Below are 16,157 nucleotides of genomic sequence, written 5' to 3'. Positions count from 1 at the left end.
TGATATTTTGATGTATTATCACTGGAATTTAGACTCTCAGGTGTCTCTTTTTAAGCTTGTATCAAGCTAGTGTTATGAAAGAGCTTTCCTTGTATGTTAGAAACTAACAACAACAACAAAAGGGTAAAAAAGGAGACACCGTTCCCAGGTTTCCCTTTGCAGGTTGGCCTGTGTGAGTGCTCCCTCAGGGCTCCCCCACGCAGTGAGTTTGGAGGGCAGCTCCAGGCCACGGCCTCGGGGCTTCCCTGGTGCTTTGTGTGCACGACTCTTCTCTTGGGCATGTGTGTGTGGCCCTAGGAATTCCCCTATTTACACGGATAAAATGTCACCTCTTCCCTAGGAAAACAGTTTCCTGAGAATCCTGTAGGAGGACTCTGTGAGCCACATTCAGTGTGCAGGGCAAGTTCTCCATCACCATCAGACTGGGCCAGACATACGTGTTTCCAGTATGTGCGCGAGGGTTATCTGCTTCTTCCAGTACCAGGACGGGGGGTCCTTGCTGGGAATGCAGGCAGCTCCGTGCTGGGCCAGTGAGGGGTTGGGGTGGGGCAGCCAGGACACCACGAAATCTTACCTTTTTAAAGTAGCCTTTTTCTTGTCTTGGTGCTTGCCCTGTTACTGCAGTCCTTTAACTGTTTTCTGGAGCTTTGAGAAAGATTCTTGCTGTTTTGGGACAGTTTTTGGTGGTTATTCAAAGCTGCTGTTGGGGATGGAACCCTGAAGTATCTCCTATGGCCAATTTATCTTTCCAAGGGTGCCAAGTTCACTCAATGGGAAAAGAATAGTCTCTTTAACTAGTGGTGCTGGAACAACTGGATCTCCATAGGCAAAAGAGTGGAGGTGGACATCTTCCTCACCCCATGTACAAAAATGTACTCAAAATGGATCGAGCACCTAAATATAAGAACCTAAATTGTAAAACTCCTAGAGGAAAATGTAGGAAAGAATTTTGAGGACTTTGTGTTAAGCAGTATTTCTTACACTTTATCCCAAAGCATGAGCAACAAAAGAAAAAAGATAAATAAATGGGACCTCATCAAAATGAAAAACTTTGTGCATCCAAGGACTTGATCATGAAAGCAAAAAGACAACGTACAAAATGAGAGCAAATATTTGGAAATCACATATCCAATAAGAATTTAATATCCAGAATGTATAAAGAAATCCTACATTGGGAAGCGGACTTGGCCCAGTGGTTAGGGCGTCCGCCTACCACATGGGAGGTCCGTGGTTCAAACCCCGGGCCTCCTTGACCCGTGTGGAGCTGGCCCACGCGCAGTGCTGATGCGCGCAAGGAGCGCCCTGCCATGCAGGGGTGTCCCCCGCGTAGGGGAGCCCCACGTGCAAGGAGTGCACCATGCAAGGAGAGCACCCCGCAAGGAGAGCCGCCCAGCGCGAAAGGAAGTGTAGCCTGCCCAAGAATGGTGCTGTACACCCGGAGAGCTGACACAAGATGACACAACAGAAAGAAACACAGATTCCTGTGCTGCTGACAACAGAAGCGGACCAAAGAAGAACACGCAGCAAATAGACACAGAGAACAGACAACTGTGGCGGGGGAAGGGGAGAAAAATAAATAAAATAAAATCTTTAAAAATAATAATAAATAAATAAATAAAAGAAATCCTACATCTCGACAACAAAAAGAAAAACAGCCCCGTTAAAAAACAGGCAAAAATTTGATAGACATTTCTCCAAAGAAGATGCAACAATGGCCAGTAAAGATGTTCAACATCATTAGCCATCAGGGAAATGCAAATCAAAACCACACCCACTAGAATGGCTTTTATCAAAACAAGAGAAAATAAATTCTGACAAGGCTTTGGAGAAATAGGAACCTTAATACATTGTTGTTGGGAATGTATAATGGTGCAGCTGCTGTGCAAAAGCATTTGGCAATTCCTCAAAAAGCTAAACATAGAAGTACCATATGACCTAACAATCCCACTTCTAGGAATGTACCCACAAAAAATTGAAACCAGGGACTTAAACAGATGTTTACACATGATGTTTGTAGCATCATTATTCACAACTGCCCAAAGATGGAAGCAACCCTGGTTTCTATCCTCAGATGAGTGGATAAACAAAATGTGGTTTATAGTCACCATGGAATATTACTCAGCTGTGAAAAGAAATGAAATTCTGATACATACTACAACATGGATGAACTTTGAAAACATCATGTTGTATGAAATAAGCCAGATACAAAAGGACAAATATTGTATGATCCTACTGTTAAGAAATATTAGGATAAGTAAATTCATAGAGTCAGAAACTAGAATACAGGTTACCAGGGGCTGTGGTGAGGATAGGGAATGGGGAGTTAATGCTTACTTGGTACAGAGTTATTGTTTGGGTGATGATGGAAAAGTTTGGGTAATAGATGGTGGTGATGGTAGCACAACATTGTGAATGTAATTAACACCCCTGAATTATATATTTCATGTGGTTAAAAGGTGTAAAATTTTAGGTTGTATATATGTTATTAGGATAAATGCTTTTTAAAAAACCTTAGTACTGTGCAACACAAACAGTAAATGCTAATATAAACAATGGATTATAGTTAATAGTATTATTATAATATTGTTTCATCAGCTGTAACAAAGGTACCATACTAATGCAAAATGTTAATAGTTGGGAAAACTGTGTGTACTAGGGCGGTTGTAAGGGAACTCTATTTTCTCCATGTTATTTCTGTAAACCTACAACTTCTCTTGGGGAAAACAAAACAAAACTTTGAAAACCTTACCTGGGTGTGGGCGTGAGGGGCTGGGTGAGTCCCCATAAAGAGCCCCCTGAATGGGCGTTATTGAGATGGAGTAGAATTTCCGAGTCACCCCCCCACAGAGAGCAGGGAGGGCACACCTTGGCCAAGCTCAAGGGCTGGCCTGTCCCTGTGGCGGCGCCCGGCAGGCAGCTGTCCTACCGCGGCTGTCCCAGTCCTGAGGGAAGAGGCAGCCGCCACCCAGACGGAGTCCCTGGCGGAGGCGCAGAGTTCCTGAGGGCACCCAGGTGTGTCCAGGTGCAGCCGCACACGGAGCTGCACAGGCCCCAAACCTCCTTGCCCCGCCCCAGGCCAGCGCGGAAACCCTGGACGGCGAGACGGAGGGGCGTGAGGCGGGTGATGCGCTCAGAAGGAAGGCTGCCCGCTTGTTGAGCACCGTCTGGAGGGTGGTAGGTGGTGGGCGGTGGGGTGGGGAGGAGGCGGGGTGGCCGCCCGGCCCGTTAGTCTGTGAAAATGTAATAAAAGAAAACCGGACTGCGCCAGGAGCCTTTTTATAGAAAACTCGAAATGGCCTCGTTCAAATGTATCATGTTCCTCTCCATTTAATAGGGAGGCTATAAAACTTAATTATAAAATGTAATTCTAAGGCCAGCGATGGCTTCTTGAGGCTCACAGCAGGGCCCATGTACCGTGAAGCCTGCGGCGGCAAAGGGAAGTTCTCCCGAGTGAGGGGCTCTGGCCCACCAGCAGCCCACCCTCAATTCAGGGGCCTGGGTGGCAGCACCCCTGGAGGCCCAGATGCCGGGCGTCTATCTAAAAGTTGTAAATCAAGCCACAAGCTGTGAGATCAATATCCCACCTTGCCAGTACCTTCAACACAGGCTGGTTCAAGCGTGGAATCAGAGTTGGGGGCTAAAGTGAGGGGAGTCGTGGGCTCCGGGGCCCCTCCTCGTGGCCCTGCCTGGCTGGAGCCGCCGGAAGGAACCTCGGAAGCCCTTGGCCCCAAGCAGGGACCCCGTTCTCCTGGGTGTTAGGGCACCCCTGCCAGAGAACACGTCTCTTCTCTCTTGGCTGAAGAGAACAGTTTTCTCTCAGCTCCAGCAAACTATCCGTGTGGAAATGGGGGCCCACTTTTACTAGACTCTAATTCAGGGGTTCTTAACCAGGGCTCCACAGATCCCTTGTGGAAAGATTTCAGGGGATCCATGAGCTTGAGTTAGAAAAAATCAACTCTATTTTCTCTGACCTCTAACTGAAATCTAGCATTTCCTTCACTTAGGAATGTAGGCAATTTTAATAAATTACAGTAGTTTTCCTTCCACCTGACTGGCAAAGGGGTCCGTGGAACAAAAAAAGGTTAAGAAACCCTGCTCTAATTTTTCAAGAGAAGTCTGAAGTCCGGATTTTTATCTGTCTCCTCATCTGAAAACACCGTTTGAACCAAACAAAGTCCTTCTGCAGGCTTTGCCCGTGGACCATCAGTTTGCACGTTCTGAGCTGCAGGCCAAGCCCAGCCCCAGCGCAGCAGCTGAGACCCCACTGCTCGGAGGGGCCCAGCCCTCCAGCCCCCGCCTTGTGACTCCTCTCCACGAATGCAGCGCGTTGTCGGCAGAAGCACCGACCCCGGAGGCCCCCGGCCTAATCGTCAGACCCTTTCAGGTGTGAGTAAGGATTTGGAGGTGGGGAGAGTACCCTGGACTATCCAGGCAGGCCCAGTGTGATCACAAGAATCATCTGAGGGGGCAGGAGGTCAGAATTCAGGGAAGCAGAAGCAGTGCTTGCTGGCTTGAGGGTGGAGGCGGGGGCTGCAGGCCAGGGAGTGCTTGGCTACCTCTGGGAGCTGGGAGAGGCAAGGGGACGGCTTTTCCCCTGGAGCCCCCAGCCCTGGGAGGCTGCCCACACCTTGCCCACAGCCCGATTTTAGCCTAGTGCCGCCCATTTTGGACTTCAGGCCTCCAGAACTGTAAAATAACAGATGTGTGTTGTTTTAAGCCACGAATGTGCAGAAATTTCTTGGAGCAATAGTACACTACTACAGAGGCACTTTGGGGAGAGTTCTGACTGTACCCTACCGTACCCTGCCCCTTCACCCTTGCCGAACCTGTTTCCCAGCCTGGAGATTCTTCCCCTCTCCTCTTACTTGACACTCCTGGTCCAATGCTTTCTGGCTTTCCTGGCGCTCGGAAGCCCCTCCAGCCTTCCATGATGTTCCTGCTGCACATCCTCACTGAAGCTCGCCTGAACCCAAGTCTGGCTCCCTGTTAAAAATCACTGGAGGGGGAAGTGACGTGGCTCAACTGATTGGGCTCCCGTCTAACATATGGGAGGCTCTGGGTTCGCTTCCCAGGGCCTCCTTGTGAAGGCAAGTGCCCTCAGAGAGCAGACGGCCCGCGCCTGCAGAGAGCTGGCATAGCAAGATGAAGCAACAAAGGGAGACGAGCAGACACAGAAGAATGCACAGGGAATGGACACAGAGAGCAGACAGCAAGCAAGCGGCAAGGCGGGGAGATTTAAAAAAATCTTTAAAAAAAATCGCTGGAGGGCACTTGGAAGGAGTGGGGGTGGGTGGGGTGTGGGGTATATGGCAACCTCTTATATTTTTTAATTTAACGTTCTTTGTGATCTATGTATCGTCAGAAAATACAATAGGGAAGCAGCTGTAGCTCAATCAGTTGGGCTCCCGTCTACCATATGGGAGGCCCTGGGTTCATGTCCCAGGGTCTCCTTGTGAAGGCAGAGAGCTGCCAGCCTGCAAGTACTGTGGAGTGCCACCTGCCTGCAGAGAGCTGACTCAGCAAGGTGACACAACAAAAAGGGAGACAAGCAAAAAACGCAGAAGAATGTGCAGCGAATAGACATAGAGAATAGACAGTAAGCAAGCCGCAAAGGGGGGGGAATAAATAAAAATAAAAATACATAACAGAAGAATGCACAGCAAATGGACACAGAAAGCAGACAGCAAGCAAGCTGCAATGGGGAGGGGAATAAATAAAAATAAAAATACAGACACAGAAGAACACACAGTGAATGGACACAGAAAGCAGACAGCAAGCAAAAAGCCGCAAAGAGGTGGGGGATTAAAAAAAATTTTTTTTAATTAAAAAAAAATTACTGATGCCTGGGCCTCACCCAGACCATTTGCGCCTGCGGCTGGAGCCTGGGAACGGGTGGAGTTTGAAAGCCCCAGGTGTTTCTCCTGGGCAGCCAGACCTGAGAACCGGGGCTGGAGCCCCTCTGTGGCTCATGCTCTTTGTGCCTATGGCTTGTCCCCCAGGTCTCTTTCCACTGGGCCCGACCCAGCTGATCACTGGCACTCAGTAGGTGCTTAAGAAGCATTTGCCAACTGACTGGGAGTGTACCTGGGAGAACAGGGATGCTGTAGTCATATTTAAATGACTTGGCCTTTCATTTGCCTAGCGCTAACCCAAATGCTCAGTAAATACTAGAAAACTGAATTAAATTAACAAGGGAAGTAGGTGATCATGCTAAATAAGCCTTTTGTGAAGTTTAAGATAAATTCTCCCATGGCCTCACTGGTACCCACGTTGTTTATTGATTCACTCATTCATTCGTCCATTAAACATTTTCTGAGTCCCTAAAATGTGCCAGACTCTGTACTAAGGTGCTCAAGAAATAGAGACGAAAGCTATGGCTTCAGCTTCATAGGGGAGACAGATGTGAGCACAAAGAACTATGGCATATGCCACAGCCGTAATTCCTCCCAGTACGGAAAATCACAGGCCGGGTACCAGTTCTTCTGGCACCTGCGGGAACCCCTGCGGTCTTAGAGTAGGGGTTCTCAGAGTGTGGCGCCCGGACCGGAGTGTCGGCGTCACCTGGGGCTGGCACGCTCCCGCCCCCAGCCCAGCAGCCCTCCGGGAGATGAAGTTTGATAAAGCCGTGATTCTCAACCTCGGCTGCGCATTTGAATCACCTGGGAGCTTTAAAAATATACACGAATTTTTAAATATTTCACCCCAGACCAATTAAATCAAAGTCTCCCTAGGAATAAGATATGGGCCTCAGAATTTTTTTAAAGGCCCCAGGGGGTTGACTGGTCACAGGGTTGAGCACCACGGCCTTAGCCAGATGATGGGCCAGCGTGAGAATGCCAGTAGAAGGCCTGGCAGTCAGCCGGAGCCCCCGGGCGTTCAGCCGGGTCTCCCCTCCTCCCGGGCACGCTGGCTTCTGCCTCCACGGGTCCTCTCCCAAGCAGGAACTTAAGTATGTAGCAGAACCTGCCTTTTCAACCAACACTTGGAAAGGAGACTTGGGAAAGGAATGTCAGTGATGCCGAGAGCTGCCAACGCTGCGCATGTCGAGCAGTGATTCTTGATCGGTCATATGGGAAAAGAGAGTAAGAGGTGAGTCACCCACAGGGTGGTTTGTGCGGAAAATGTTCACTGAGATCTTTGGAATTCTCTGGGAATGAGGACCTCGAGCATTTCTCAGTTCCTTTTTGTCACCCTTGGTTTAGTCTCCTGTTTCTGAGTCGAGTGAAATGACATAAACATTTATAATCTTTATCGTTTATATTATGATTATGTAACCAAATTATAGCTTAGAATTGTATTGTAATTAGCAAGAGTATATAGAAATTAGAATAATCACAAAAAAATAGTTACTGCTTTTTTTTTTTTAAAGGTTTATTTTTCTCCCCTCCCCCCCCCCCCCATTGTCTGCTCTCTGTGTCCATTTGCTGTGTGTTCTTCTGTGTTTGCCCGTATTCTTGTCAGCAGCACCCGGAATCTGTGTTGGGTTTTTGTTGCATCATCTTGCTGCATCAGTTCTCCGTGTGTGCGGCGCCACTCCTGAGCAGGCTGCACGTTTTTTGTGGGGGGTGGCTCTCCTTGTGGGGCACACTCCTTGCGTGTGCACCAGCCCTACACTGGAGGGGGGGGAAGCATGGCACTCCTTGCACACAGCAGCACTTCACGTGGGCCAGGAAGCCCTGGGTTTGAACCCTGGACCTCCTATATGGTACGTGGACACTCTATCAGTTGAGCCACATCCGCTTCCCAGTTACTGCTTTTTGAGTGCTTGCTTTGTGTGAGACAGTTGGTGAAACACTTTACAAGCATTGTTGCATATAAGCTTCAAAACCTTCCAAAGTACATGTATTACCCCATTTTCAAGATGAGGAATGTTAAGTGACCTGCCCAAGTTCACACAGATAGAAAATGTCAGCGCCAGGGTTTAAACCTAGGTCTATCACTGAAGAGCAAACTTCCAGGCTCAGTCTTCACTGTCTCATAGTTAGTAGTAGCACCTGTAGATAATATCAAAAGTATATCACAAGGGAAACGGACTTTGGCCCAGTGGTTAGGGCGTCCGTCTACCACATGGGAGGTCCGCGGTTCAAGCCCCGGGCCTCCTTGACCCGTGTGGAGCTGGCCCATGCGCAGTGCTGATGCGCGCAAGGAGTGCTGTGCTACACAGGGGTGTCCCCCGCGTAGGGGAGCCCCACGCGCAAGGAGTGCACCCATAAGGAGAGCCGCCCAGCGCGAAGGAGGGAGCAGCCTGCCGAGGAATGGCGCCGCCCACACTTCCCGTGCCGCTGACGACAACAGAAGCGGACAAAGAAAAAAGATGCAGCAAAAAGACACAGAAAACAGACAACCGGGGGAGGGGAGGGGAATTAAATAAATAAAAATAAATCTAAAAATATATATATATATATATATCACAAAACATTTAAATAATGTACCTCCAGGAAGTTACTTATACATTATACATGTTATTTATACAATGCATGTTATTTATACATTAGCCTGCAATGATACACAATATATAAACTCAATAAATGCTATATATAACACAATATTATAGTTTTAAAGCTATTAATACAGTATCATTTACGTTTCATTTGTATCAGTAACAAATGATGTTATTTCAAAAGGCTATTTCTTGAACATTGCATTCAGACTTTGTGCCTACTTTTGAAAATACTGGGCAATTACTGTGTTAAAGGAAAAAAGCAGGTTACATAATTGCATGTGCATATGATACCGATTTTGCAAAAATATGCATCTGTATTTTATATGCCTGGAAAAAAATGGAAAGCAAGTGCACCCAAACTTTCACAGAAGTTATGACTGGATGGCGAGACTGCAAGAGATTTTTGTATTCTTCTTGACACTGGAGACAGATCAAGACACGAGAGTGCCCCAGGAAGGCTGATAATCTGCATTGTTTCAAACTGGTGCCCTTCAAGTTTTTGTTCTATGCTTATTAAGTGAGACAGGGAGAAATTGGTTACCTATTGATAAATATTGTCTACAAATATAGATTCATTTCCTGATTCACTCTCGCAGACCAAAATAGAGTTCTTGTCCTGAAAAAAGAGGGAAAAAAATTATTTCCAACTTTTTTCTGGCTCTTATTCTCTCTCTTTATAAAATCCCAAACCCTATAATTTATTGGGAGACATTTTAAAGAGTTGTTAGAATGTAGATACTAAAATAAATTACTCATTCCTAACCCTTTGCCAGGCATAATACGGGTTTCCAAAATCTGGCTGACTGCAACACATACGGAACAAAAATACCACGTAGAGAAAGGCAGGCCGATGGCAGCAAACAGTGCTTTGTAAAATTGTATTATATTTCTTTTTCCCTGCATTTCGCCACTTCCATAAGGATTCCCACGCAGAGACCTGTGTTCACTGGCACCACATTTCCATTTGAACCAGTGGGCACGGCAGCATCCTTTGTAGACAGGACCTTCATGAGGCATCCTGGCTGGCCTGCCCTTTACTGGCCTCTGTTTAATCTTTGCTCATCCTGGGAAATTTGGAAAATATGCAAAGAATGACTTTTCAAGTCAGGAAGGGAATTTTTAAAATTATTCTTTTTTTAAAGATGCAACGAATGAGCATCTACAAATCTTGTTGACCCTGGATTTGGATTCCCTGGGTGATGGTAGCAGGAGCACAATCAGCTGGGACTTCTGTTGTGGCTCAAAAGAAAGCCTTTATCAAAATGGTCTTTAGGAACCTTGAGTTACAGCTTTTGTTTCTGAAGATGAGGTACATGATCGAGAGGTGAGACGGACCATTGCAGCCCAGCTTTAGGTTACTTTGAAGTTCTTGGAATCAACCAACATCTTACATAGATGGAATAAAAAATCATCACATTTTCTTTTTATCTAAGCAACAGACATCTGAAAGTGAACAGAAATGAAAATGAGATGAGTTAGTATGCTGTACTGGTGTGGGTGACCCTGTAAGTTGAGTATCAGAGCAATAAGTCACTAGTTTTAAAGGATCTCCTTTTAAAAGTATCCTTATAGCAAAAGTCAATAAGATAAAGGCTAGTCATACATAAACCTGTAATTAACTATATGAAATGGTGAAGGAGTGATGAATGGAAAAATCAAATAGTGATTACGTGGGGGAGGTAGTGAGGTGGACTAGGGAAGGAGCACAGGGTGGACGCAAAGGTTTTGGTGATTTTCTTCTTTAGTTGATTGATGACTTTTTAAAAAAATAGCTTTATTAAGACAATGCACATGTCATATATTTTGCCCATTTTAAGTGTATAATTCAATAGATGTTAGCATATTCACAGAGGTGTGCAACTATCACCACAGTAAATTTTAGAATATTTTCATTATCCAAAAAATAAATCCTCTACCTATTAACTGTCATTCCCCAGCCCCCTAAACTCCTCCTCCCTTCTGTAACCCCGGTGGCCACTAAACCGCTTTCTGTCTCTATGGATTTGCCTGTTCTAGACATTTCATATAAATGGAATCAGACCATTTGTGGTCTTTTGTGACTGGCTTCTGTCACTTAGTGTAATGCTGTAGTATGTATTGGTACTTCTTTCCTTTTCGTGGCTGAATAGAATTCCATTTTATGGATAGACCACATTTTATTTACTCATTCATCACTTGATGAGCATTCAGGTTGTTTTCACTTCATAGCATTATGAATAATGTTAGTATGAATATTTGTGTACAAACTTTTGCAAGGACATATTCTACTTTAGGAGTGGAATTGCTGAGTCACGTGGTAACTGTATGTCTAACATTTGAGGGACTGCCAGCATGTTTTCCACAGTGGCTACACCATTCTACCTGCCCACCAGCAATCTCTGGGGTTCCAATTTCTCCACATTCCCACCAACACCTGTTATTTTACTTTTTAAAAAAAACTGTAGCCATCTTAGTGGCTATGATTTTTTCAGTAGTTTTATTCACACACCATACAATCCAGCCAGAGTACAATCAGCGACAGCTCTCGGTATAATCGCAGAGTTGTGCTTTCATCACACAATCAATTTTAGAACATTTTCATTGCTCCAAAAAGAAATACCCCATACCCCTTATACCCTTATTATTTTCACTGAGCATTGGTTATGGAAGACTTTTTAAATATTGCTGTTAACTATAGGCCATAGTTTGCATTAGGTATATTTTCCCCCATATATCACCCTATTATTTTTTTTTTAAGATTTATTTATTTATTTCTCTCCCCTTCCCCCCCACCCCAGTTGTCTGTTCTGTGTCTATTTGCTGCATTTTCTTTGTCCCCTTCTGTTGTTGTCAGCGGCATGGGACTCTGTGTCTCTTTTGTTGTGTCAGCTCTCCGTGTGGGCAGGCATCATTCTTAGGCAGGCTGCACTTTCTTTCGCGCTGGGAGCTCTCCTTACGGGGCGCACTCCTTGCGTGTGGGGCTCCCCTATGCGGGGGACACCCCTGCGTGGCAGGGCACTCCTTGCACACGTCAGCACTGTGCATGGGCCAGCTCCACACAGGTCAAGGAGGCCCAGGGTTTGAACCGCGGACCTCCCATGTGGTAGACGGACGCCCTCACCACTGGGCCAAGTCCGCTTCCCTCACCCTATCATTAACGCTCATACTAGTGACATACATTTCTTCTGGTTCATGGAAGAACATTCTTATTTGTGCTATTAACCACCTTTGTTGTCCACAGCAGGGTTCACTGGGTTATACAGTTCCATGTTGCGTCCTCTAGCTTTCCTTCTAGTGACATACAAGACCCTAAACATCCCCTTTCAACCGCAATCACACACGATTCAGCACTGTTAATTACACTCTGGATAATGAGGACCTTGCGGACATTATGTTGAGTGAAATAAGCCAGACACAAAAGAACAAATATTGTATGATCTCACTAATATGAACTAAATATAATGATCAAACTCTAGTATATAAATTATCAGAAGATAGAAGTTAGAAAGTATTAAGTTTATAGATGAGTTTGGGGAGTAATGCCATCTTAACAGTATTATGCCTTCTAACCCGTGAACATGGGATATCTTTCTCTTTATATAAGTCTTCTTTAATTTCTTTTAGCAGTGTTTTATAATTTTCAAAGTACAAATTTTGCACTTATTTTGTTAAATTTAATCCTAAGTAGAGTTCATTTTTTTGAAATGGAATTTCTTAATTTTTTGGGGGGGAGTTGTTTGTTGCCAAAATGTAATAGAAATACAGTTGATTTTTTTATGTCGATCTTGTGCCCTACAACTTTGCTAAACTCATTTATTAATTCTAAAAGCTTTTTAGTGGATTCCTTAGGATTTTCCATTTACAAGATTGTCATCTGCAAAGTAGAGACAGTTTTGTTTTACTTCTTCCTTTCCAATCTGAATGCCTTTTAATTCTTTTTCATGCCTGTTCAGATTTTAATTTTCTTCTGGAGTTTTGTTTACTTGTGTCTTTCTGGGAATTTTTTTCGTTTCATCTAAGTTATATGATTTGTTGGCACACATGTGTTCACAGTATTCCCTTTTTATTTCTTTAGGATTGGTAGTGATGTCTCCTTTTGTATTCCTGATGTTAGTAATTTGAGTCCTCTCTCTTTTTGTTGGTCAGTCTCACTACATTCGTTGATTTTGTTGAACTTTTCAGTGCATGATCGCTTCTTGAGTGTTCATTTTAAAAATTACATTGTGTTAGCTACAGATGTTACAAATATTTTTTTGTATGTACGAAACATTGCAGAATAAAAATGGAAAAGAAAGAAAGGAAAAAGGAACCATAGTGTAGTACATTGTCTTAAGAAGCTTACCAGGGCCATTGGTCCTGTAGTTGAATTTCACAGAATTATTTGCTTATTCAGAGAAATTAATTTCTAACTTCTTGAGGAATTTGTATTTGAAATGATGCTAATACCTGCTTCACAAGGCAAGAAGTAGTTGATACACTTTGAGATCCTAGGTGAAAGTTGATAAAATGAGACAGTATTCATGCCAGTTCTAACAGCGCTTGACACATTGCACACATTGTAAGCCAACTGGGAGCATTTGTCTGGTACTCTGTAATTTTCAGATGTGTATCAAAGTTACCACAGCCTTTATTTTTTTAACCTCTTCCCTAGATTGAAGATATGTTTAATGAAGTCAAATTTGGTGAGTATGTGGAGACTGGAAAGATAGCTGACAAAATCAACTTACCAGATTTCCTCAAAATTTACATCAATCACAGGCCACCTTTTGGTAACACCATGAGTGGCATCCAGCACAGTTTTGACGTTCTTGGTTTTACCAATTCAGAAGGAAAAAAGGTTATTCAAAGAGACGATTTCCTGAAACTACTTCTAACCAAAGGTGAGTGTATAGCTATCGTTACCTCCTAACACTTATGGGCCATTACCACTGGAGGGGACAGAGTTGGGGAGGCGGGCATCCTAGGACCTCTGTCTGTCACGAAAAGCAGTAATTTGACTGGGATTCAGCCATGGGAGGGTGCTCCTTGCTGACCCACCTGTCTGGCAAGCATGGACGCTGATCTGCAAATCAGAAGAACGTGATTATGTTCCAGCTTTCTGAAACCCTGCAGGCCTCTGTGTCCTCACTTGTGAAACGAGAGTAAAGATGCCAGCCCCTCGCGCTCTCAGGGCTGTGAAAAGATTGGGATGTGTTTGTGAAATAAGACAAGGAAACTATTATTTATTTATTTATTTATTTCCTATTATTTTCCTCATTTTATGTGAGGAGGTCAGGTAGCCTTTCTCTCTGGGTGACATTTTCACGGTAGTCAAGCAGGGTGGTGTTCCTCACGTGAGGGAATTTGAAATAAAGCTTAGCCCAGTCTTTACCAGTAAGTTTGCCTTACTTCTGGTACAAGCCCTGACATAATTTCCCTGGTTGGAGTACCACTCTTAATGCCATGTGAAGAGTCTTATGTGACAGTAACACAGGACTCTAAAACTGTTTTTGTGTCTAAAGAAAAGGAAATAGTGAAATAGTTCTCTTTAAGACCTTAGAAATAATACTAATCTCTTACATTATACTTAGCCCCAAGAGCTCAGCAGCTTTTTTCATTTCATGATACCCAGGTGAACACATGACACAGGAGGAGATGTCCGACTGCTTTGCCACGCTGTTTGGCCTGAATCCAGAAGGGTGGAAATCTGAGCCTGCGACCTTCTCTTTCAAAGGTGCTGTGGTTGGCTTTGTCTGGGCATGTAGCCCGGGCTCACTAATTTGTTGTAGACTTAAGTGCATTCATTTCTCTTGACTGGTGCAAGCTTCTCTCCTTAATACTGTGCACACAACAAAGTGAGTCTGTTGGGAATCCCATAAGAATAAGTTATGAGAAGCCCAGGTGAGCCATGGTTATGTCTAAGAGATGAAAGCTTCCGTTCCCAGGCGCTCTTCAGCCTCTGTCTTCTGGCCTTGCATGTCCCTTTTATCCACTGACCTGTTCTTCATATTTCTGGGTTAGGTGGGTGACCAGTGGCCACTGGCATTTGTTTCAGAAGGAGGGAGACGTCAGGAGAGACTTGAATAAGGAGAGGGCGACAACTGGGGAGGCCACACAAACCTGACTTGAACATTCCTGGTTCTAAAGATCCTCTCCCTCTCTCTTCCTGCCGGAGGATTTCCCACCTTCTTCTTTAATCCACTGGAGGGAGAAAAACGGACCTGAAGTTAGGGTTGTGAGTTTAAGCTCAGGAGAAACTAATCCAAATAGCTCATCTGGCCTCCTGGTCCTGAAGTATCCACGGACAAGCCAGAAGATGCTCCCTGCGGAACCAGTGGGTGGTTCGGAGCCGCCACCATCCCTGAGCCTGGAGGGGGGAGCAGGGGTCCCTCGCCGATCTTCCCTGTCCCTCTCCTCGTACCACGCATTTCCAGTTTCCAGTTGAACAAAATTCCTGAACTCCGATCACTCTAGGCCAGGGCTTCTTAACCAGGGGTCCAAGAGCTCGAATCAAAATCAGAAGAACATCATTCTTGTGGGGACGTGTTGGTGTGGGTGTGATATTTTTATTGGTAATACACAGTATTGTGTGGACTTAATAAGGGGTCCGTGGTTTTCACCTGACTGGCAAAGGGGTCCGTGTAACAAAAAAGGTTAAGAACCCCTGCTCTGGGGTCTGATGGGTCATTTCCAACCTGCAGGCTCCCCCTACCCCATTCAGATCTCAGAATGTAACTTTCCCAATTGTTATTTATTTACTCCATGTTCCTTGGTGTCTGGAAAGAGTAAAATCAATAAGTGTAGTTAAGGCTTCCCAATGAGGTTTGCAGAGATTTGGTTAATGGTGCTTAATACCATAAAGGAAGACTTTTTAACCAATTTCTACCTGGGGTTTTCAAGAAATCAAAGCCAAACCATAGCACAAAGCACCTTTCACTTTGTTTAGTATTATTTCTCTGTGTTGTTGGGGTTTTTTGGTGGGGAGAGGGGAGACATCCTTCTGAGTTAGAAACCTAACCACTGTGACGGCATTTGTTTTTCTCTTCTTGTTTGGCTAGGTTCAGAAATTTGCCTTGAAGAAGAACTTCCCAAGGAAATCACTGCAGAAATATTCACAACCGAAATTCTTGGCTTAACCATTTCAGAAGATTCGGAACAAGATCATACGGTCAGCGGAGTGTAAGGAATGTGTGAAACACAAAGGACATTGTGTTGTGTTTTTTTTCCCTAAAAGGCACTGCTTTTCCTGAGACACCTCCCCCCCCATCTTTAGAACTTTTAGACATTAAAAGCAAATTTCTGTTAAACCATGGAATTCACAAAGTTGTACATTCCCGTTTCTGAAATAGAAAAGTGGGTGGAGGCAAGAAAAACACTGGCAGCTGAATGACAATGGTTGCTGGAGAGGCAGGCTTGTGTTCCCGCCCCAGCCTCAGGCCTGGGAGAGGGGTTAGCACAGGATGCCAAGGGTGGCGCGGCGTGGGCCGGCAGCCAGCCTACCTCTGGACACACACGGCCCCATTCCGCCCCCTGGCGCGCTACCTGCGCCCCACGGCCTGGCGCAGCCGGAGGTGAGCCGCCCTGTCTGGCGTTAGGCTGGGCCAGGGCGCTGGGTGCTCCGGGCTAATGAAAGTCCCGGAAACAGCTTCTTATCTGCAAAACCCCCAAGCAGTTGTGTGTGGCCGTTGTGCAAGCACCACTGGCCACGCCAACTCAGGTGGCAACTGCGAAAGAGACCCCCCAAAGCAGCGTGGGC

The 16,157-nt window shown here is 45.2% G+C and overlaps 1 protein-coding gene across 9 annotated transcripts in view; it reads left to right on the top strand.

The window, feature by feature from the left end:
* Positions 1-15,708, top strand: part of CFAP251 (cilia and flagella associated protein 251) — a 91,653-nt gene extending 75,945 nt beyond the window's left edge. For 5 of the 9 annotated variants that reach the window (XM_058281336.2, XM_058281334.2, XM_058281333.2 and 2 more), the window contains 3 exons: positions 13,074-13,302; positions 14,034-14,135; positions 15,460-15,708. In XM_058281336.2, coding sequence (XP_058137319.1) covers positions 13,074-13,302; positions 14,034-14,135; positions 15,460-15,584 — 456 coding nt within the window. In that variant the 3' untranslated portion in view covers positions 15,585-15,708. Of the gene's footprint in view, positions 1-13,073; positions 13,303-14,033; positions 14,136-15,459 lie in introns of those variants that run through there. The other 4 variants (XR_009181795.2, XR_009181793.2, XR_009181794.2 and 1 more) reach the window with 3 other exon arrangements.
* Positions 15,709-16,157: the final 449 nt, after the last annotated feature.

This window comes from Dasypus novemcinctus, chromosome 19 (assembly GCF_030445035.2).
Source record: "Dasypus novemcinctus isolate mDasNov1 chromosome 19, mDasNov1.1.hap2, whole genome shotgun sequence".
Classification (NCBI taxonomy): domain Eukaryota; kingdom Metazoa; phylum Chordata; class Mammalia; order Cingulata; family Dasypodidae; genus Dasypus; species Dasypus novemcinctus.
This window is presented reverse-complemented; position numbering and strand designations above follow the sequence as displayed.